We start from the raw sequence: 22,860 nt of genomic DNA on the forward strand, positions 1-22,860 counted from the left end.
GACCGGTTGCAGAATGAATAGGTGGTGCATGTGAATCTGTGTGCTTTCCTGTCTCCTTGTGTCTCGGGTGTTTCGTCTTCTGTGGACAGTCCCACGTGTGTCCCTGAGGACAAGAGTGAAGTTCTGGATCAATGAGGGTTCGTGTTGAAGGGCCCCTGGGTACACGTGTTGGTGGCTTTGGGGAAGATGTCACAGGATAAGCAGTGTGTCTGTGTCTCCATGCATGTTCTCATGGGTGCCCAGTGCCTACATCTTGTGTGTGTGCATGTATGTGTGAGTCATTGCATGATCTCCTTTAGCTCAGCTGGTAAAGAGTCGGCCTGCAATGCAGGAGATCGCAGTTCAATTCCTGGGTCGGGAAAATCCCCATGGAGAAGGGATAGGCTACCCACTTCAGTATTCTTGGGCTTCCCTGGTGGCTCAGATGGTAAAGAATCTGCCTGTAATGCGGGAAACCTGGGTTCAATCCCTGGGTTCGGAAGATCCCCTGGAGGAGGGCATGGCAACCCACTCCAGTATTCTTGCCTGGAGAATCCCCATGGACAGAGGAGCCTGGAGGGCTACAATCCATGGGGTTGCAGAGAATTGGACACCACTGAGCAACGAAGCACAGCATGGCCCCTGTATGTCCAGAGGTGTTCAATGTGTGTGTGTCCGTCATGCCCCATCGTGATGGCACTTGCTCAAGTGTGACCATGTGTGCATGAACACAGTTCAGTTCAGTCACTCAGTCGTGTCCGACTCTTTGTGACCCCGTGAATTGCAGCACGCCAGGCCTCCCTGTCCATCACCAAGTCCTGGAGATTACTCAGACTCACGTCCATTGAGTCAGTGATGCCATCCAGCCATCTCATCCTCTGTCGTCCCCTTCTCCTCCTGCCCCCAATCCCTCCCAGCATCAGAGTCTTTTCCAATGAGTCAACTCTTTGCATGAGGTGGCCAAAGTATTGGAGTTTCACCTTCAGCATCAGTCCTTCCAAAGAACACCCAGGACTGATCTCCTTTAGAATGGACTGGTTGGATCTCCTCGAAGTCCAAGGGACTCTCAAGAGTCTTCTCCAAAACCACAGTTCAAAACATCAATTCTTCAGCACTCAGCTTTCTTCACAGTCCACCTCTCACATCCATACATGACCACTGGAAAAACCATAGCCTTGATAGACGGACCTTTGTTGGCAAAGTAATGTCTCTGCTTTTCAATATGCTATCTAGGTTGGTCATAACTTTCCTTCCAAGGAGTAAGCGTCTTTTAATTTCATGGCTGCAGTCACCATCTGCAGTGATTTTGGAGCCCCAAAACATAAAGTCTGACACTGTTTCCACTGTTTCCCCATCTATTTCCCATGAAGTGATGGCACCAGATGCCATGATCTTCGTTTTCTGAATGTTGAGCTTTAAGCCAACTTCTTCACTCTCCTCTTTCACTTTCGTCAAGAGTCTTTTTAGTTCCTCTTCACTTTCTGTCATACGGATGGTGTCATCTGCATATCTGAGGCTATTGATATTTCTCCCGGCAATCTTGAGTCCAGCTTGTGCTTTTTCCAGCCCAGCATTTCTCATGATGTACTCTGCATAGAAGTTAAATAAGCAGGGTGACAATATACAGCCTTGACGTACTCCTTTTCCTATTTGGAACCAGTCTGTTGTTCCATGTCCAGTTCTAACTGTTGATTCCTGACCTGCATACAGATTTCTCCAGAGGCAGGTCAGGTGGTCTGCTATTCCCATCTCTTTCAGAATTTTCCACAGTTTACTGTGATCCACACAGTCAAAGGCTTTGGCATAGTCAATAAAGCAGAAATAGATGTTTTTCTGGAACTTTCTTGCTTTTTCAATGATCCAGCAGATGTTGACAGTTTGATCTCTGGTTTCTCTGCCTTTTCTAAAGCCAACTTGAACATCTGGAAGTTCACGGTTCACGTATTGCTGAAGCCTGGCTTGGAGAATTTTGAGCATTACTTTACTAGCGTGTGAAATGAGTGCAATTGTGCGGTAGTTTGAGCATTCTTTGGCATTGCCTTTCTTTAGGATTGGAATGAAAACTGACCTTTTCCAGTCCTGTGGCCACTGCTGAGTTTTCCAAATTTGCTGGCATATTGAGTGAAGCACTTTCACAGCATCATCTTTCAGGATTTGAAATAGCTCCACTGGAATTCCATCACCTCCACTAGCTTTGTTCATAGTGATGCTTTCTAAGGCCCACTTGACTTCACATTCCAGGATGTCTGGCTCTAGGTCAGTGATCACACCATCGTGATTATCTTGGTCGTGAAGATCTTTTTTGTACAGTTCTTCTGTGTATTCTTGCCACCTCTTCTTAATATCATCTGCTTCTGTTAGGTCCATACCATTTCTGTTCTTTATCAAGCCCATCTTTACATGAAATGTTCCCTTGGTATCTCTAATTTTCTTGAAGAGATCTCTAGTCTTTCCCATTCTGTTGTTTTCCTCTATTTCTTTGCATTGATCGCTGAGGAAGGCTTTCTTATCTCTTCTTGCTCTTCTTTGGAACTCTGCATTCAGATGCTTGTATCTTTCCTTTTCTCCTTTGCTTTTCACTTCTCTTCTTTTCACAGCTATTTGTAAGCTATTTGTTCACAGCATGAACACAGGGGTCTGTATTTGTGTCTCCTTGCATGCCCCTCTCTGAGTGAGTCTCTACAGGTTCCTGTTTCCAGGTGTCCAGGAGCCTGTCATGCTTGTGTGTGTCTCTGGTGTGTGGTGTGTGCCCCTGTAGGCTCCTGCATTCATGCATGCAATGTCACACGTGCAGATGTGCACACTCTGTGCAGTGGTGTGCTGGTAAATAGTTAACAGCCAGCTCTTGGGTGGAAAGTGTTGATTTGCCCATTTGCATGGTATAAATACCCTCAGTTTCAAAGTACCAATGTGATGTCACCAAACACAGAATTACAAAGATGTAGTCCCGTATACAAATATATACCTTAATAGAGAGATACTTCCATACAGATATATAGATATGGACTAGTATATAATGCCTTTATATACTGTTTCCATCAAGCAGTTTCAGTAGCCATGCTGCTGCTGCTGCTAAGTTGCTTCAGTTGTGCCCGACTCTGTGCAACCCCATAGATGGCAGCCCACTAGGCTCCTCTGTCCCTGGGATTCTCCAGGCAAGAACACTGGAGTGGGTTGCCATTTCCTTCTCCAGTGCATGAAGGTGAAAAGTGAAAGTGAAGTCGCTCAGTAGCCATAAATAACCTCAAAAGCATGAGTAAGAGGAAAATGGAGCAAAATAATTAGGAAGTGATGCGTTTCTTTTCAATTTTATTACGGTAAAACATCGTGATGCAAAGTGTACCACTTAACCATTTTTAAGCATGCAGTTCAGGAGCATTAAGTACATGATGACAGATTTAAGTGGTGTTATTACTTTTGTCAATTCAAATCATCAAATTTTTATGATAGCTGCATTTAACAACCGGCTCACGAAATTCCTAAACATTTTAGAATATGGGGCTCCCCTGGTGGTCCAGTGGTTAAGAATCTACCTGCCGATGCAGGGGACACACGTTCCATCCCTAGTCTGGGAATATCCCACATGCCACAGGGCAACTAAGTCTGCATGCCACAACTACTGAGCCCGTGTGTTGCAACTACTGAAGCCCGCACGCCCTAGAGCCTGTGCTCTGCAATAAGAGAAGCCCCCACAATGAGAAGCCCAAGCCTCAGCTGGAGAAAGTCCAAGCACTGCAGCAAAGACCCAGTATAGCCAAATATAAACCAATAAATAATAAATTTTACATGTGTTTTTAAAAGAATGGGCTTTCGTGAGCCAGGACCGCTGGCTCTGCCTGTCTCTGTGCTGTTATGGGCTCCTTCTAACCTTATCTTCCAGGTGCATGTCCCCACGCTTGAGTTTTCCTGAGTCTGCATGAGTATATCGTCTGTGTCTATACACCACCTGTCTCTGAGTGCCAAGGAGCCTGCGTGTACCTTGCATGCACCCAGGGGTGTCTGTGGGCAGACTGCTCTGTCCACACACTCCCACATCTTGGGGACCCACAGATACCTACACACCTGCAAACCTGGGGGCACATGTCTCTCTGTAAGAATCCAAGTGCCCAGGTGTCCACTCTAGTGGCATGCCGGAGGCAAGCCTGAGCATCTCTTCCTCACCCCATGCAGAATGACATCAGGTTGGCAGTTGAAATCAGTCATGATGGGAGTATTTACACCACACGCCAGCTGCATGCCCATTCGCTCAGTCATGTCCGACTCTTTGCAACCCCATGGACTGTAGCCTGCCAGGCTCCTCTATCCATGGGATTTCCCAAGCAAGAATACTGGAGTGGGTTGTCATGCCCTCCTCCAGCGTATCTTTCCAACCCAGGGATCGAACCCTTGTCTCCTGCGTTGGCAGGCAGATTCTTTACCACTGAGCCACCAGGGAAGCCCCTACAAAATCAACAAATGCTATGCATCACAGCTTTGAGTGTATGTGTCTGTGTGTGTGTGTGTGGTCAAGAGAGGTGGTTACTCACCTTTTACCAGTGCACCCTGGGGACGCAGGTGCCTCCGTATGCCCCATGTAACCGTGTGTATGCTTGTGTTGCCGTGCGTGTATGTGAGTGCCTGTGTCGCCGTGGATACACATGACTGGCGTGTCCCACATGCTGGGGGGAGGCCCCAGCCCTCTATACCTCTTTGGCAGTGGGTTCCACAGGAAGTGGGGGGTGGGGAGAGTGCTGAGACTGCCCTCCACATCCCCAGTCTGCTACCCCACCTCAAGATGCCTGCATGCACGGGGCGGGGTGTTGCTGAGTGGAGGGGGGAGAGCTCCCTCTTTTAAAACCCTGTCCTGTGCTGCACTCACATCCGTGCCTCAGCCCACGACAGGGGGGTAGAGGCGCCAGGCAGGCAGGCAGGCGATTGAGGAAGAGGAAGTTGGGGCAGAGTTGGGTCACCCTGTGGCTTAACCCGGGCTCTGGCCCGCAGATGCTCCCCTGGGGCCAGCTCAAAGCCCTAGCCAAGGGTCGTGGGGGCTGCGGGAGCTAGTACGCCAAGCTGGGGCACCCACAGCAGCGAGGACAAGGCTCCATCTGGTGAGTGACCATCCCTGGGGAGTGCGGGACAGATGGATGAACAGCGGTGGGAGGGGGGGCCTCAGGGGCAGCAGACAGCCCATCTACAATTTCTCTCCACCTTCTAGTCAGCCCGCTTCCTGAGTGGGTTGGGGAGGCTGTTTGACTTGAGTCTTTGCTCTGCAAATGTCTGTGGTTTTAAGAAGTCAACTCAGCGGGCTGGGGTCCATAATCAATAAGAGCAAGAGAGAAGGATGGCCCCCTTGTAGCCAAAGTCTGCTCCGGGGACAAGGAACAGGGGATAAATTGGGAGATGGGATTAGGCTCCCTGAGGCAAAGTCAGTCAAAGATGCTTTTGTTCTTAAACTAGAGATGTGGGGTGAGAAGAGAGGTTATGTGTGTGCTGTGCTTAGTCGCTCAGTCGTGTCCGACTCTTTGCAACCCCACAGACTGCAGCCCACCAGGCTCCTCTGTCCATAGAATTCTCCAGTCAAGAATACTGGAGTGGGTTGCCATTTCCTCCTCCAGAAGATCTTCTTGACCCAGGGATCAAACCCACATCTCCTGCATTGACAGATGGATTGTTTCACCACTGAGCCACCCTGGAAGCCCCAGAGAGGTCTCAGACCTCCCTGAAACATAATCCAGATAGTGGCGTTGGGGGAGTCTGACTTTCAGAACAAACTCCCACTGATGACCAAGGACATCCTTATCCTAGTCTTCCAAGGTCATCAAAGAAGGAGGTCCCACCACCCAGGCAGCCCTCCTGGTTGGAGCCCTCCACTTGGGGAGGCGCCCCGGGTCCCACCTTGGCCCTCCACCGGGAGCCTTCACACCCAGCTGCCTGGGGTGGGGTGAGGTTGGGTAGAAAGGATGTGGTTTCTGAAAGGGCACACCCAGGCCTGCTGCTTCCTCCCGGCCCCAGTGCCAACACGGCCATCAGGGTCTGGGAAGGTGGCCCAGAAGCAGCCAGGAGTGGGATGGATTTAGAGTGGAAGGCTGGAGCCAGGGATGATGGAGCTGGTGGGGTTAGGCTAGGGGCACATCAAAAAGGCCTCGAATGCTGCATTCAGAGAGCGGAGGCTCCTCAGAGAGTTCCACTGGCCAGGTCACCCGTGGTTCTGAGGAAAACCTTGACAACCACTGGCAGCCAAGGGAGCGCTTCCCCCGCTGCCAAGCACCTTGAGCTCCCCAGCCACTGGAGTGAGTGAGTCCATCTGGGAGGACTTCCTGGCAGAGGCAAGCTTTTCACTGGACCTTGAAGCACTCGTGGGATATCAATCTCAAACCCATCAGTGCATCTGGTCTGGGACATTGCCCCCACTCCACCCCCCAAGCTCCGACACAGGGCCAGACACCTGCCAGCGCTCAGTACTGCTGCGGATGGAAGGATGGCTGTGTCGGCCAGTTGTGGGTTCAGAGCCGCACTCCCCTGTGTCTGCGTGGCTGTAGACAAGTGTCCGCACTGCTCTGGCTTTGTCTGTGCTCCTCCATAGAATGTGCTGTGCTGTGGATCTTGCATGTGAGAGCATGGCTCAGTGCCCAGCATACAGTAGGCACTCTGAAACACTGTCCACCTTGCCCATTCTCTCATATTTTGTCCCTGTCCCACAGCCTGGCTATCCTGAGCACTCTCCACCCATGCCACATGTGTGCATCTGTAGAAACTCTGTGAGTCACATCTAGAAAGAGGGACTAGTCATGGGTGTCAATCTCCATCAAGCGTGCTCTAGAAAATGGTACCAATGAACCCATTTGCAGGGCAGTAATAGAGACAGACATAGACAACAGACTTGTGGATACAGGGGGAGAAGCTGGGATAAATTTAGAGAGTGGCATTGACATATACACCATTGTTGTTGTTAAGTTGCTAACTTGTGTCCAACTCTTGTGACTCCATGGACTGTAGCCCCCAAGGCTCCTCTGTCCATGGGATTTCCCAGGCAAGAGTAGTCTGTTATACAGAGTGAAGTATGTCAGAAAGAGGAAAACAAATATCACATATTAAGGCAGCCAATTAAGGCAATCAAACCAGTCAATCCTAAAGGAAATCAACCCTGAATATTCACTGGAAGGACTGATTATGATGCTAAAGCTCCAATACTTTAGCCACTTGATGCAAAGAGCCGACTCATTGGAAAAGACCCTGATGCTGGGAAAGATTGAGGGCAGGAGGAGAAGGGGACAACAGAGGATGAGATGGTTGGATGGTATCACTGACTCGATGGACATGAGTTTGAGCAAGTTGGGAGTTGGTGATGGACAGAGAAGCCTGGCGTGCTGCAGTCCATGGGGTCACACAGCTGAGCAACTAAACAAAAACAATTGACCACAGCCCACCAGGCTCCTGTGTCCATGGGATTTCCCAGGCAAAATACTGGAGTGAGTTGCCATCACCTACACCAGGGGATCTCCCTGAACCAAGGATCAAACTCGAGTCTCTGTATTGATAGATGAATGAGTCACCTCATTCATCGGAGTCACCTGGGAAGCCCCCACAGTAAGGTAATGTTCTTAAATAAGTTGATGAATTCACAAAATGACTCTCTGCACCTGCTCTGGTGAATTAGTTAGATCGGTATTTGTCACAAGGTATAGTAAGGAAATTTCAGGCACAGTGTTCTTTCAGGGAAAGGAAGGTCTACTTTGTTGCTAAGGCAGCTTGTGAGTTGTAAAGCAGACCTGGAGCTCTGGTCCTTCTAAAGTTATTATGAAGTGCAGAAAGCAACTTCTGAGGGCAGGAGGAGAAGAGGGCAACAGAGATGAGATGGTTGGATGGCATCACCGACTCAACGGACATGAGTTTCAGCAAACTCCGGGAGTTGGTGAAGGACAGGAAACCTGGTGTGCTGCAGTCCATGGGGGGTCTCAGAGAGTGGAGATGACTTATTGACTGAACAGCAACATATTAATGCATGTATATATATATATGGACTCTAGAAAATGGTACCAATGAACCCATTTGCAGGGCAGTAATAGAGACAGACATAGACAACAGACTTGTGGATACAGGGGGAGAAGCTGGGACAAATTTAGAGAGTGGCATTGACATATACACCATTGTTGTTGTTGTGTCCAACTCTTGTGACTCCTCTGTCCATGGGATTTCCCAGGCAAGAATATTGGAGTGGGTTGCCATTTCCTTCTCCACGGGACCTTCCTGACCCAGGAATCAAAATTGGCAGGCAGATTCTTTACGACTGAGCCACCAGGAAAGCCCAACATATATACAGTACCAGGTGTAAAGTAGCTAGCTAGTGGAAAGCTGCTGTATAGCACAGGGAGCTCAGTTCAGTGTTCTGTGATGACCTAGAGGGGTGGGATGAGGGGGTGGAGGGAGGCTCAAGAGTGAGGGGATATATGTATCCCCTCGTATACATATGGAAGAGGACTGGAGACAAGACTTGGGGACCATTTGGTGACTCTAGACATGGCTCAAGCCCATGGGGAATCCAGGACAACATGCTGATTTCAGCTTTAATGAGGGGATGGATATGACTTGGGAAGAAGTTGTGTTTAAGATGTTTGTTACTTACCCTCTTTGCGTCTTGGTTTCCTCACCTGAACAACGGGAATGCTGGAAGCGTCAATAGCATCATGCCACCATAGGATGATTGTGAAGAGTAAAAGAATTATTGACGTAAAACCTTGGAGTGGTGGCTGGCAAGACATAAGCGCTTGTTAAATGTTAGCTTGTGTGCTATTACTTCATCCCCGGCCTTTGCGCTGGCATGACCCACACACATGGCCTTCTAGTTGGCACTCCCTCTGAATGCCCATCAGCTTACCTAACCCTACACCAGCTGGCTGGTTCTTCCAGCTTCAGCCAATCTCTGCTGGGCTCACTAATGGATCCATGGGACACGCTGTCATGGAGGTGTCTCTGGAATCTGCCCTTTCTAGATGTCAGGGCACCATTGTGTCAAGAGAGGGTACCATCAACAAGATGGCAATCACCATCAATAAGATAGTAAAAGACCTCACTAAGATGGCAGAGATCCTCACCAAGATGCTAGATGCCCTCACCAACATGGAGGCTATCCCCACCAAGATGGCAGCTACGTCCATCAAGATGGAACACACTCGATACCCTTCACCCCCATCCAGACTCTCTTCCAGATCTTTGTATCATCTTTTAACACCTAGAACCAAAAGACCACCCTTTGGCAGGCCAAAGGGCTATTTACAACTTTAACTTGAGACATTCAAGGTCATTGGCCCTCTGCCTCCAATGACTAGCCCCCACCACAGAAATCAACCCAGCCTTCCTCCTCCCTGACAACATCACAACCAGCCCAACAGCTCAATATTTAACTGTGGACTGCTATGTTTATGATCTGGGGTTGGGTGAATCCACAGATGCAGAGAGCCAACTGTGGGGCTTGAACACTGGAGGATTTTGGTATTCATGACAGGTCTTGGAACCAACCCCACACAGGTTATAGAGGGATGGCCGTACATCATAACTTTGTACTAAGTAGGTATACCTGATCCTGTCCGTGGAGGGGATTCCTGAAAATATCCCTTCCCTGTGACATTTTACACCAGACCAAGCCATCCCTGGCCCATATTCTACCTTGCTTTCCTTTGCAGTATCTGTATCTTCTGTGGGTTTGTTGCTATTGTCGGTTTTTCTTCTACTTTTAGTTCATGAGATCCTATTCTCTGATGTGCCTCAACCTTTGATTGACTGCCAGATACCGTTTACGAAAAACTGTAGATATTTCTGGTGGTTCTTCATGGTGCTATTTCCTTCCAGAGAGGTTTTACTTTTGCTTCTGGCAGATAGTGAAAGTAAAGGCAGGTGTTGCGTGCATGTTCTGTTGCTCAGTCATATCTGATTCTTTGCAACCCAACGGACTGTAGCCCGCCAGACTCCTCTGTCCGTGGGATTTCCCAGGTAAGAATACTGGAGTGGGTTGCCATTTCCTCCTCCAGGGAATCTTCCTGACTCAGGGATGAAATCTGTGTCTCTTGCGTCTCCTTCACTGGCAGGTGGATTCTTTCCCACTGCGCCACCTGGGAAGCCCCCAAAGGCAGGTGATTTCAGTCTAATCAGAAATTAAGCTGAGTTGAAGCTGAATTTTAGTCTGGGTGAAGGTTGCTCTGTTTCTCGTTGCTCCCTGCTCCTAGAATGAAGTTTTTGGTGACCCCATCTTTCCAGGGTCTATTTCTCCAGCCCCAGAAGATTGCCAGAATTCAGAATTCAGCTTCTCAGCCTCTCTCTGGCCTGCTTTGCACCGAAGAATTGCATTCAAATCAACAACTTGCTTGCAAGGGGAGGGTAGGGGGAAACAGCACTGCATCATGTCTACTCACCTTTCTAGGATTCTGACCTCTCATATCCTGGTTTGACAACACCTTGATACTGAAGGTGTTTTTTTGCCTTCTGATTTTATCCAGTTTTTTAAAAAAAAGCTGATTCTGGTGGAAGGGTAAATCTGCAATGAGGTAGCCTGCCATCACTAGAAATAGTTATCCCGGTTGTATTTTTCCTAAGTATTTAAAATTATTTACTCATTTGTTTTTGGCTGTGCTGGGTCTTTGCTGCTGCGTGCAAGCTTTTCTCTAGTTGCAGCTAGCGGGGGCTACTCTTTGTTGTGGTACACGGGCTTCTCAGCGCAGCAGCTTCTCTCACTGCAGAGCATGAAGGCTTCAGTAGTTGTGGCTCCTGGGCTCCAGAGCACAAGTTCAGTAGTTGTGGTTCACAGGCTTAGTTGCTCCATGACAGGTGGGATCTTCGTGGACCAGGGATCGAACCTGTGTCTCTTGCATTGGCAGGCGGATTCTTAACCCTTAACCCACCAAGGAAGTCCTTCCTGTTGTATTTTTAACATAAGATTTTTATCAAGCCTCCATTTCTAACTCTGCTCAGATCACCATGTTTCTCTGTTTCTGGCCTCCTGGGTCCCTGCCTTTGTTACCACCAGTTTGATGAAGGCCCCTCCTAACTTCTTACTGCCTTTGATTTCCCTGAAGTTCTCATATCTGCTGTCTACCCAAAGGTCTGGAAGATCCAAGAGGCATTTGCAGTCTGTCCAGGGAAAGTGATGGGAGATGAGGAATTAAAACCTGGAGCACAGCAGAGGAGGTAATTTTTTAAATCTCCTTGGGTTTTCCTCTGGATTTCTGTGTAAGCATCTAGATGTTTGTGTATAACTGTTCTCAGTCACTCAGTTGTGTTTGACTCTTTGCGACCTCATGGACTGTAGCCTGCCAGGCTTCTCTGTCCATGGGATTCTCTAGGCAAGAATACTGGAGTGGGTTGCCATTTCCTACTCCAGGGGATCTTCCCGACCCCGGGATCAAACTCATGTCTCTTGCATCTCCCACAATAGCAGGTGGATTCTTTACCACTGAGCCATCTGTTAACATATGTCTGACTGCTTATGTGTATGTGTTTGCCATTGTCTGCAAGTGCTGGAGAGTGTGTTGGGAAGTGGGAAGTGTTGGTGTATCGAGTATGGTGCGGTATCTTTCAAGGTTTTTTTTGATGTGGATTTATAAAGTCTTTATTGAGTTTGCTGTTAATACGATACTGCCTGCTTTATGTTTTGGTTTTTTAGCCATAAGGCATGTGGGATCTTAGTTTCCCAGCCAGGTATCCAACCCTCATCCCCTACACTGGAAGGCAAAGTCTTAACCACTGGACTACCAGTGTGTTACATCTGTAGAGTGTATTTTTATGTATTTTTGTAGTTGAAGATTCAGGTGCCACCTACTCAATAGGATAGTGGAAATGATGAGGGAGGTGCAGATGAGGGTCACCAAGGCCAGTGGGGAGAGCAAGAAGTGACCAAGGACAGAACCCTGTGTATATAGAGTTCAAAGGTCAGGCAGAAACAGGAAGAGGAACCAAGTCAAGAAGGGAGACTGAGAAGGAACAGACAGAGAAACAAGAGGCCTGTGAGGGATGGATTTCAGGAAGACAGTGGTCAGACCTGTCCCATGAATGTGAGACTGAAAAATGCCTGTTACAGATTTAGCCACAGAGAGAGCTAGAAGACTGAAAGGGATGGAAATAAGACTTCAGGGGGTGGTGGAGTCAAGTAGGTGTGTGTCGGTAAAGACAGAAGTGTGGATGACCCTTTGAGAAGGCAGGGTGGAGGCTGAGAGGTCACTGAAGAGAGAAGGAACAGCCAGGAATTTTTCAGAAGAGGTGGCAAGAATACACAGAAGAACTGTACAGAAAAGATCTTCATGACCCAGATAACTGGGTCAGATAACATTACTTCATGATGGTGTCATCACTCACCTAGAGCCATACATTCTGGAATGTGAAGTCAAGTGGGCCTTAGAAAGCATCACTACAAACAAAGCTAGTGGAGGTGATGGAATTCCAGTTGAGCTATTTCAAATCCTTAAAGATGATGCTGTGAAAGTGCTTCACTCAATATGCCAGCAAATTTGGAAAACTCAGCAGTGGCCACAGGACTGGAAAAGGTCAGTTTTCATTCCAATCCCAAAGAAAGGCAATACCAAAGAATGCTCACACTACTGCACAATTGCACTTATCTCACATGCTAGTAAAGTAATGCTCAAAATTCTCCAAGCCAGGCTTCAACAATACATGAACTGTAAACTTCCAGATGTTCAAGCTGGTTTTAGAAAAGGCAGAGGAACCAGAGATCAAATTGCCAACATCTGCTGGATCATCGAAAAAGCAAGAGAGTTCCAGAAAAACATCTATTTCTGCTTTATTGACTATGCTTTGACTGTGTGGATCACAGTAAACTGTGGAAAATTCTGAAAGAGATGGGAATAGCAGATCACCTGACCTGCCTCTTGAGAAACCTATATGCAGGTCAGGAAGCAACATTTAGAACTGGACATGGAACAACAGACTGGTTTCAAATAGGAAAAGGAGTATGTCAAGGCTGTATATTGTCACCCTGCTTATTTAACTTCTATGCAGAGTACATCATGAGAAATGCTGGGCTGGAAGAAGCACAAGATGGAATCAAGATTGCTGGGAGAAATGTCAATAACCTCAGATATGCAGATGACACCACTCTTATGGCAGAAAGTGAAGAGGAACTAAAAAGCCTCTTGATGAAAGTGAAAAAGGAGAGTGAAAAAGTTGGCTTAAAGTTCAACATTCAGAAAACGAAGATCATGGCATCTGGTCCCATCACTTCATGGGAAATAAATGGGGAAACAGTGGAAACAGTGTCAGACTTTATGTTTTGGGGCTCCAAAATCACTGCAGATGGTGATTGCAGCCATGAAATTAAAAGACACTTACTCCTTGGAAGGAAAGTTATGACCAACCTAGATAGCATATTGAAAAGCAGAGACGTTACTTTGCCAACAAAGGTCCGTCTAGTCAAGGCTATGGTTTTTCCAGTGGTCATATGTGGATTTGAGAGTTGGACTGTGAAGAAAGCTGAGTGCCGAAGAATTGATGTTTTGAACTGTGGTGTTGGAGAAGACTCTTGCAAGTCCCTTGGACTGCAAGGAGATCCAACCAGTCCATTCTAAAGGAGATCTGTCCTGGGTGTTCATTGGAAGGACTGATGCTGAAGGTGAAACTCCAATACTTTGGCCACCTCATGCGGAGGGTTGACTCATTGGAAAAGACCCTGATTCTGGGAGGGATTGGGGGTAGGAGGAGAAGGGGACGACAGAGGATGAGATGGCTGGATGGCATCACCGACTCAATGGGCATGAGTTTGAGTGAACTCCGGGAGTTGGTGATGGACAGGGAGGCCTGGCCTGCTGCAATTCATGGGGTCACAAAGAGTCGGACACGACTGAGCAACTGAACTGAACTGAACTGAAGTGAGGAAGATTCCACCACCAGGGGGCAGCACTTGTATGAACAAGCGCTGGCTGGCATCCACACAGATGCACATACAGATAAAGCAACAGACTCGTAGACACAAGGAAACCACAGGCCAATACCAAGCTCTCCCCCAAATACTGGAAGCAGATCTCCCCAAGTCCCAGGTGAGTCATGTAGAACCCATCCCACAGACATGGGCATTCACACAAATACATACAGAGGATCACAGAGATTTTAAAAACCACATAGATAATATTATTCAGCCATTTTTAAAAAAAAGGATATTTTGCCTGTTACAACAACATGGATAGACTTTAAAGGCATTATGCTAATGAAATAAATAAGTTCTCAACGCAAATGCTATGTGATCTCATTTATATGTAGAACTTAAAAAAACAAACAAACAAAAAAAAAACGGTGACAACCAAACTCATAGAAAAAGAGATCAGATTTGTGGTTACTAGAGACAGGGAGTGGGGTGGGGAAATTGGATGAAGTTGGTCAAAAGGTTCCAACTTCCAGTTGTAAGATGAGTAAATCTTTGATGTAACGTATAACATGATGGCTACAGTTAACGTTGCTATATGGTGTATTTGCTTCCCTGGTGGCTCAGTCAGTTAAGAATCCACCTGCAGTGCAGGAGATGCAAGAGATGTGGCTTTGATCCCTGGGTTGGCAAGATCGCCTGGAAAAGGAAATGGCTATCCACTCCAGTATTCTTGCCTGGGAAATCCCATGGACAGAGGAGCCTAGTGTGCTACAGTCCACGGGGTTCCAAGAGATGGACATGACTTAGCAACTAAACCAACCACCAACCAGGAGAGTAAATCCTACAAGTTCTCATCAGAACAACAACAACAAAAAACATATTTTTTCTTTTCTTGGTATCTATATGGGTTGATGACTTCTCTGGTGGCTCGGACATGACTCAGCAACTTCACTTTTTATGGGTTGATGGATGCTAACGAAATTTACTGCACTAATCATTTCACAGTATATTAAGTCATTATGATGTAAACCTTAAACTTATACAGTGATGTCAGTCAACTATACCTCAATGAAACTAGGAGGAAACATTGATATAAACACCCCTATATACACACACCCCCATAGACAAGTTGACACTCAAGATTTAAAAACATGCTATGTGCTGACACACAAAAGGACTTTGTGTTCACACTCACTCAGTTGTGTCCAACTCTTTGTAATCCCAAGGACTGCAGCACACTAGGCTCCTCTGTCCATGGGATTTCCCAGGCAGGAATACCAGATTGGGTTGCTATTTCCTCCTCCAGGGGATCTTCTGGACCCAGGGATCAAACCCAGGTCTCTGCACCTCCTGCATTGCAGGCAGATTCTTTACCACTGCATCGCCTGGGAAGCTGTCACACAAATGCACTGTCAAAAGCATAGTGTGTGCATGCTCAGTGAGTTCAGTCATGTCCAGCTCTTTGTGACCCCCTGGACTGTAGCCCACCAGGCTCCTCCGTCTATGGAATTCTCCAGGCAAGAATGCTGGAGTGGTATCCCATTCTCCAGGGGATCTTCCTGACCCAGGGATCAAACCCAGGTCTCCTGCATGGCAGGCAGATTCTTTAACATCTGAGCCACCAGGGAAGCCCTCAAAAGCAGAGACAATGACAAACACTCATACACAAACACTCAGACATTCACGCATACCCAAGCCCACCGACCTCAAGACCCAGTCTATACCTGTGTCCTGAGGACTCTCTCACTGCTCTCTTCGGCTCCTCCTGGGAATGTCTTGTATTAATACAGCCAGAGCAAGAGGCCTAGAGGGCAAGGGAGGTGTGGGGTAGTGCTAAGTGCTCGGCCTCCCCCAAGGCTGCAGTCCTGCCTCCCCCGTCTCCCGCCCCAGTCCCCAGCTGCCATCAGCTGATGTGTCTGGCAGCCCCTGCAGACAGTCTCCGCCCCTCTCGCTGGCAGCCCTGTCCTGGCAGGGCTTCCCAGCCGAGCGCCTTCTTCATCCTGCCGTTCACTCACACGCTCGCACGCACGGCCCCCATGGCCAGCTCGGCGCTCAACCACTCCTGGCCGGCTCTCTCCAAGTTCTGGCTGAAGCGGTGGGCCTTTAAGAGAGGTAAGGGGGCATGCAGTGAGTAGTGGGCACTGGCCACCCAGGCTCCCTGGACAGCCTGCTGCCCACCATCCCACTCCAAGCCTTTTCTCAGCTCAGGGTACAGACACTGCCTGAATCAGCCCCAGATGATCTCTGCTTCCCCAGGGCCCCCATGGAACATCACAGACTTGTGGGGTCCCTCTTGTCTCAGAGGAGATATCTCCCCAAGCTCTGCCAGGAGGTTGTCTCGGAAGGTAAATTTGAGGATGGACAATTCGCCCTAGACCTGGGGCAGCCTGGTGGCTTCCTGGGGGTTCCTGATGCTACTTGTTCCCCGGGTGGGCGCAGGACAGAGGCTCAGAGAGGCAGCAAGAGGAAGGTCTGAGACATCCAGAGATTCAAGTAGACATGCCCTGGAATATGCACACACATACACATTGGCTGGTAGCACTCCCCCACACCGGGTCCCAGGACCTCAGTTTACCTCTGGGAGCTGGATAGACTCTTGTATCATATCCCCCCAAGGTCTGGGTGAATTGCTTTTGCAAAAAGGCACTTCTTAAATCTCAGCAAGAGTTTAGTCCTGGAAGATAGCCAGATAGTGTCCAAGGCCACGGGGCACAGGGGGATTGTGTGATAGGAACTCCCCCTACCCCTTGCCTAAGCTGGGTACTTGTTAGTGAGTGAGTTTCCGTGCAGGAGACGAACCATGGAGAAGACCCATTCGCTTCTTCATGACATACGCTCTGGTTGAGGACCTGTAGTGTGCCAGGCACTCTGCTGGAGGAGATAGGGCTAGCAGGGGACCTGGAGGCTGGGGCTGGGGAGGGAGAGGGTGGCCTGGGGACTGGGATGCAATAGAAGAACAGTCATAGTGGTAGAAATTGCTGCCAGCTGTTGAGCCCTTGTGAAGCCGGACTCAGAAAGGAGGCGTGATGAACTCAAGGTCACACAGCAAGTATATACTGAAAGACCCATGCTTTGAAACCCATTCTGTTCCAAGGCCACCTCTGGAGTGTGTTCTGGGCAGTGAAGGAAGCTACCAGTGTGAGTGGGGAGGGGGGGCTTGCAGAGAGTGTTTAAATCCACCAGTGGATGGCTATGCTAGAGAATTAGGATATCAGCCATGGATCACGAAGATGTCCACATCCTTATGAAGGTCTAGCCACTCCTGGCCACCCAGCCCACCCTATCTCCCCACCCCAGGCAGGTTGAAGCTATGATTTATAGGCTGGCAGGTGGGGGAGTGAGCTGTGGGAACCAGTGGCAACTCTTAAACCCTTTTATGGCCAGGGCTGCAGGGGTTGCTGGTGTAAGAGGCTGCCTAGAACCTGAATCCAAGCTGCTAGGCGGCTCCTTAGAGAGAAGCTTGGGGGTGCGGCACAGAGAGGGGCTCCCTAACCGTGTCCTTCCCGTCTCTAGCCTTTCTGCGCCCTCCTCTTACGCTCTGTAACTGGCTGTCTGGGCACCAGACGGGGCCTCCTGGGAAAATAATGGAGTAGATGTGGGGAGCCAGACAAGGCTAGGGAAGGGGGGTTGGGATTTGCAGCAGGGCAGAGCCCCACTGGCCCTTTCCCTCGGTTGCTCAGTTACTCATTTTGGCCACACTTTTTCCACTTTTTCCCTAGTATATGATAAGCATGTATATCATGAGTACATTCTGTGTCTCAACTTGGTTTCCTTCTTGCCTGGCTTCTCTGCCACAGTCCTGCCTCCTTCCATCTAGAGCTCTCCCCACCCTCATCCCCTAGGAATACCATCTCCAGAATGCAGAGCAATCACTGCCACTGGACACTGCCACACGACTTATCCCAACTATCCGTCCTTTCATCCATCCATGCATCCATCTAACCATCCACTTTTTTATCCATCCAACCAGTCAGGTAGCCAACTATCCATTCATGCCTCCATGTATCCATGTTTCATCCATCCATCCATCTAACCATCTACCCATTCATCTACTCAACAGAGAGACAGCCAACTATCTATCCATGCATCCTTGGATCTATGCATCCATCCACCTATCCATCCAAAGACCCATCCAACTAGTTATCCATCTAAACGTCTACTCATTCATCCATCCAACCAGCCAGCCAGTCAACCATCCACCTATGCGTCTACACATTCTTCCCTCCCTCTAACCACCCATTAATCCATGTAGGTAACCATCCACCCATCTAAACATCCATTCATCCAACCGTATAGCCAGACAACTTTCCCTTCAGCCAGCCAGCCAACGAACTAGCCAGCTATCCAACAAACATCTATCCAACAATTCATCCAATTCATCCATCCACCCTTCCATCCAATCATTTATCCACCCATCTATCCATTCATCAGCTCACCACAGAATAGCTCTGTGGTTAGGAGCCCTTGCTTTGGAATAAGAAATACCTGGCTTCCCATCTCAGCTCTGCCTCTTGACAGCCTGGTATGACCTTGGACAAGTCAGTACACCTCTCTGAGCCTCAGTTTCTCCTTCCATAATGTGGGGACTCAGAGGGTTGTTGTTAAGATAGAAGAATGGAAAGAACATGACAGGCTTAGCATGAAGCAAGACATATTGGAACTGATCAAGAGACTTGGGGGATGTAAAAGTGGGTTGGATACAGAACTTGCCCCCATGGACCTTGGAGTGGGAGTCAGAAAACCTTTTCTGTAAAGGGCCAGGGAGTAATACCTCCAGCTTTGCAGGTGATATGGTCTCTGATGCAACTATTGGACACTGTCATTGTAGCATGATGACAGCCACAGACAGCAAGGCACATGAATGGGTGTGGCTGTGTGCTACTAAAATTTTATTTACAAAATCAGGTGTTGAGCCAGAATTGGCCTGTGAAACTCCTGGTCTAGAAGGGAACAAGTAGTCCAATTAAAGTACATCCAGAAGCAGAAAAGGGGTGCGTGCATGCATGCTTAGTCCCTCAGTCATGTCTGACTCTTTGCAGCTTCATGAACTGTAGCCCACCAGGCTCCTCTGTCCATGGGATTCTCCAGGCTAGAATCCTGGAGTGGGTTGCCATGCCCTCCTCTAGGTGATCTTCCTAACCCAGGGATTGAACTCGAGTCTCTTATGTCTCGTGCATTGGCCCAGGGGTTCTTAGCCACCAATCCAAAGTTCTTTGGCTAAGACCATCTACAGAGGATCAGAGGGACCCCTTGGTTGCCAGGCAGAAGAGTGGGAAAGAGTGGTGGGAACTGCACAGAGGTGCACAGGAGAATGGTGAGTTAGGAGCTCAGGCATCTGGGGGGAGTTGAGTGGGTAGACTGAAAAGTGCTCAAATGTCCTTGTAAGGGGACTGGTGTCTATGGGGTGGGGACCAGACGAAGGAGGGTGACTCTGAAATGTCATGCCAAGAAGACACATCTTCTTCTACTGGGATGGAAGAAGCCAACTATTGTTGGCAATGGTTTGTACAGGAAAATCCCAATGAGAGTTGCGATTGTAGGGACTTCCCTGATGGTCCAATGGTTAAGGACTCCGTACTCTCAATGCCAAGGGCATGAGTTTGATCCCTGCTTGGGGAACTAGGATCCTGCATGCCTGGATAGCATGACCAAAAAGAAAAAAACTTGTGGTTGTGTAGAGAGAGCACTGTTGTGTTTAGTCACTAAGTTGTATGCGACTTTTTGCGACCCCGTGGACTGTAGCCACTAGGCTCCTCTGTCCATGGAATTCTCCAGGCAAGAATATTGGAGTGGGTTGCCATTCCCTTCTCCAGGGGATCTTCCTGACCCAGGGATTGGACCCAGGTCTCCTGAATTGGCAGGCAGATTCTTTAATGCTGAGCCATCTGGGAAACCAGATAGAGCATAATGGAGGCTGATATTAAGATCATATCAAAGGCAAAACCAAAGAAGGACGGAGGGACTGCCCTGGTGGTTTAGAGGTTAGGACTGTGCTCCCAGTGAAGGGGCTCTGGGTTCAATCCCTGGTCAGGAAACTAGATCCTACTTGCTGCACCTGAGAGTTTGCACGCCACAACTAAGACCTGGCACAGCCAAATAAGTAAATAAAGCTAAAGAAATGGAAATTTTTTTAAAAAAGAGGGGTGGGGAATTGACAGGGCTTGGTGTCCTGAGGGGTTGGGAGGAGGCGAGGCTCGAGTTCGGGTTTCTGGTGGGGGTCACTGGGGAGACACTACAGTCACACTGATACATAGACCCCGAAGGAGAAAGGAAGACAAGGAGTTTGGTCTTAACAGCTTGAGGTTGGAGTGCAGGTGGGGAGATCAGGCAGTGGTGACCAGAGGCCACTGAAGACAAAGACTGGAGCTTGAGAGAATCTGTCACCAGAACCAAGCTCAGAGTGTGACTTCAGAGTCAGGGCTCAGTGTGTGCCTGGGATCAGTGTTTAGTGTGTGATGAGGATTGGGGTACAGCTTGAAGCTCTAGGATGGGAACTCAGTCCATGACTCCAGTACTGGGACTCAGTCTATGACACCACAATCAGGGCTTAGAGTATGACTCCAGGACCGAGGTTCAGTCGATGACACTGGGACAGGGATTCAGTCTGTGACCCAAAGATTGAGGCTCAGCATGTGATGCAGAGATCAGAATGGACTCTGTCTTCAGGGTCAGGCTCAGCCTGTTCCTGGGTCAGAAATGACGTGAAGTGACAGTTGCTTCAGTCGTGTCCAACTCTTTGTGACCCCGTGAACTATAGCCCGCCAGGCTCCTCTGTCCATGGGATTCTCCAGGCAAGAGTAGTTACTGAGGTGGGTTGCCATGCCCTCCTCCAGAGATGGAACCCACATCTCTTACATCTTCTGCATTGGCAGGCAGATTCTTTACCATCTAAGCCACCAGGGAAGCCACACATTCCTGGGTCAGAAGCATCCATCCAAAGAATCAACTTTTACCTTCAGCCTTTGGGTCCCAGACCTGCAGGGTCACAGATGCAAGGATGAGGTTCAAGCCTCTGTGAAGCCCCCATCCAGGAAAGCAGGCACACCCAGCAGCCTGTCCTGAGGCCCCCTGGGATCTTGGCCAAGGGATGGAACTGCCTCTCAGGGAGTCTCTCCCTCTTTTTTCAAGCTGCCATCAGCCTCCAGGACTCACCCCCACATCTGGCTTTTCTCGTCCTTCACAGCCTGCTTGTTTTATTCCAACATCTCCCTGAGTCATAGAAGCTGCCTTGTGGGAGATGCAGGGCTGAATGAGGGCAGCCGAACAGAGGCCCTAACCCAGCTTGGGATAGTAGCTAGGAGAGCAGCGGTGGTTTCTAGAATATACCGTGATGGGAATCCCCAGCTTCCCAGTGGTTAGGACTCGGTGCTTTGACTTTCACTGCTGGGGGCCAGGTTCATTCCCTAGTTGGGAATCATGATCCCACAAGCCTTGTGGCATGGTCAAAAAAAAAAAAAAAAAAATAGGAGTGTTGTGAATGATTACCACAATCAATTTTAGAAGGTTTTCATCACCCCCAAAAGAAATCTGAATCCTTTATTCATCACTCCAAAGTTCCCCATTTCTCCCCAGCCTTGCATGCTAAGTCGCTTCAGTTGTGTCTGACTCTGCAATCCCATGGACTGTAGCCCGCCAGGCTCCTCTGTCCATGGGATTTCCCAGGCAAGAATACTGGAGTGGGTTGCCATCCCCTTCTCCAGGGCATCTTCCTGACCCAGGGATCGAACCCGTGTCTCCTGCATTGGCAGGTGGGTTCTTTACCACTTGTACCACCTGGGAAGCCTCTCCCCAGCCTTGCTGCTACTGCTGCTAAGTCGCTTCAGTCGTGTCCGACTCTGTGCAACCCCACAGACAGCAGCCCACCAGGCTCCTCTGTCCCTGGGATTCTCCAGGCAAGAATACTGGAGTGGGTTGCCATTTCCTTCTCCAATGCATGAAAGTGAAAAGTGAAAGTAAAGTCGCTCAGTCGTGCCCAACTCTTAGTGACCCCATGGACTGCAGCCCACCAGGCTCCTCCGCTCATGGGATTTTCCAGGTAAGAGTACTGGAGTAGGGTGCCATTGCCTTCTCCATCCCCAGCCTTAGACAACAACTAATCTACTTTTTGCCCCTATAGATACACCTGTTCTGGACATTTCATATAAATGAAATCCACTAACATGGGATATTTTGTGAACTGACTTCTGCAACATCACATGATATCTGTCTTCGAGGTTCATTCATGGTATAATAGGTTTCAAAACGCCATTCCCTTTTGTATTCTTCTTTTGTTTATTTGTTTGTTTGTGGGATCTTAGTTCCCTGCCCAGGGGCTTAGTTCCCTAACCTCGGCAGTTAAAGCACTGAGTTCTAACCATTGGACCTCCAGGGAATTCCCAGAACTCCCCCCCGTTTCTTATTATGACTGAAAAACATTCCATTGTATGGATGGACCACATTTCGTGTATCTATTCATCTGTTTATGAACATTTGGATTGTTTCCACCATTTTTTTTTTTTTTTTGGTCGCCCTGGATTTTTGTTGCTGCTCAAAGGCTTTCTCCAGTTGCAGCAAGTGGGGCTACTCTCTAGCTGCGGTGCACGGGTGTCTCATGGCAGCGGCTTCTCTTGCTGTGGATCACAGGCTGTAGGGTGTGTGGGCTCCAGTAGTTCTGCATCTCATGGGCTTAGTTGCCTTGCAGGGTGTGGGATCTTCCCAGATCTGGGACCAAGCCCGTGTCCCCTGCATTGGCAGGCAGATTCTTAACCACTAGACCACATAGGAGGTCCTTAAGTTTTTATTTATATATTTATTTATTTATTGTTTATTGAAGGATAATTGCTTTACAGAATTTTGCTGTTTTCTGTCAAACCTCAACATGAGTCAGCCACAGGTATACATATAGCCCCTCCCTTTGAACCTCCCTCCCATCTCCCTCCCCATCCCACCCCTCTAGGTTGATACAGAGCCCCTGTTTGAGCTTCCTGAGCCATAGTATGCTTAAGTTTTCGAAGAACTGCCAAAATGTTTTCCAAACTCCTTAAGTTTTTCACACCCATGTA

The 22,860-nt window shown here is 48.6% G+C and overlaps 1 protein-coding gene across 4 annotated transcripts in view; it reads left to right on the top strand.

Moving 5' to 3' along the window:
* The first annotated feature begins 4,835 nt into the window (after window positions 1-4,835).
* The window catches only part of ARHGEF18 (Rho/Rac guanine nucleotide exchange factor 18), a 100,637-nt gene continuing 82,612 nt past the window's right edge, over window positions 4,836-22,860 (top strand). The window contains exons 1-2 of one of the 4 annotated variants that reach the window (XM_086409490.1): window positions 4,836-5,066; window positions 11,051-11,136. Coding sequence is in view for 1 of the 4 variants with exons in the window: in XM_086409489.1 (XP_086265615.1) it covers window positions 15,730-15,931 (202 nt within the window). In the remaining 3 variants the exon portion in view is untranslated. Of the gene's footprint in view, window positions 5,067-9,833; window positions 9,946-11,050; window positions 11,137-15,714; window positions 15,932-22,860 lie in introns of those variants that run through there. The other 3 variants (XM_086409491.1, XM_086409492.1, XM_086409489.1) reach the window with 3 other exon arrangements.

Source organism: Bos grunniens, chromosome 7, assembly GCF_055505025.1.
Source record: "Bos grunniens cultivar Pamir isolate PY7600 chromosome 7, Bosgru_T2T1.0, whole genome shotgun sequence".
Lineage (NCBI taxonomy): Eukaryota > Metazoa > Chordata > Mammalia > Artiodactyla > Bovidae > Bos > Bos grunniens.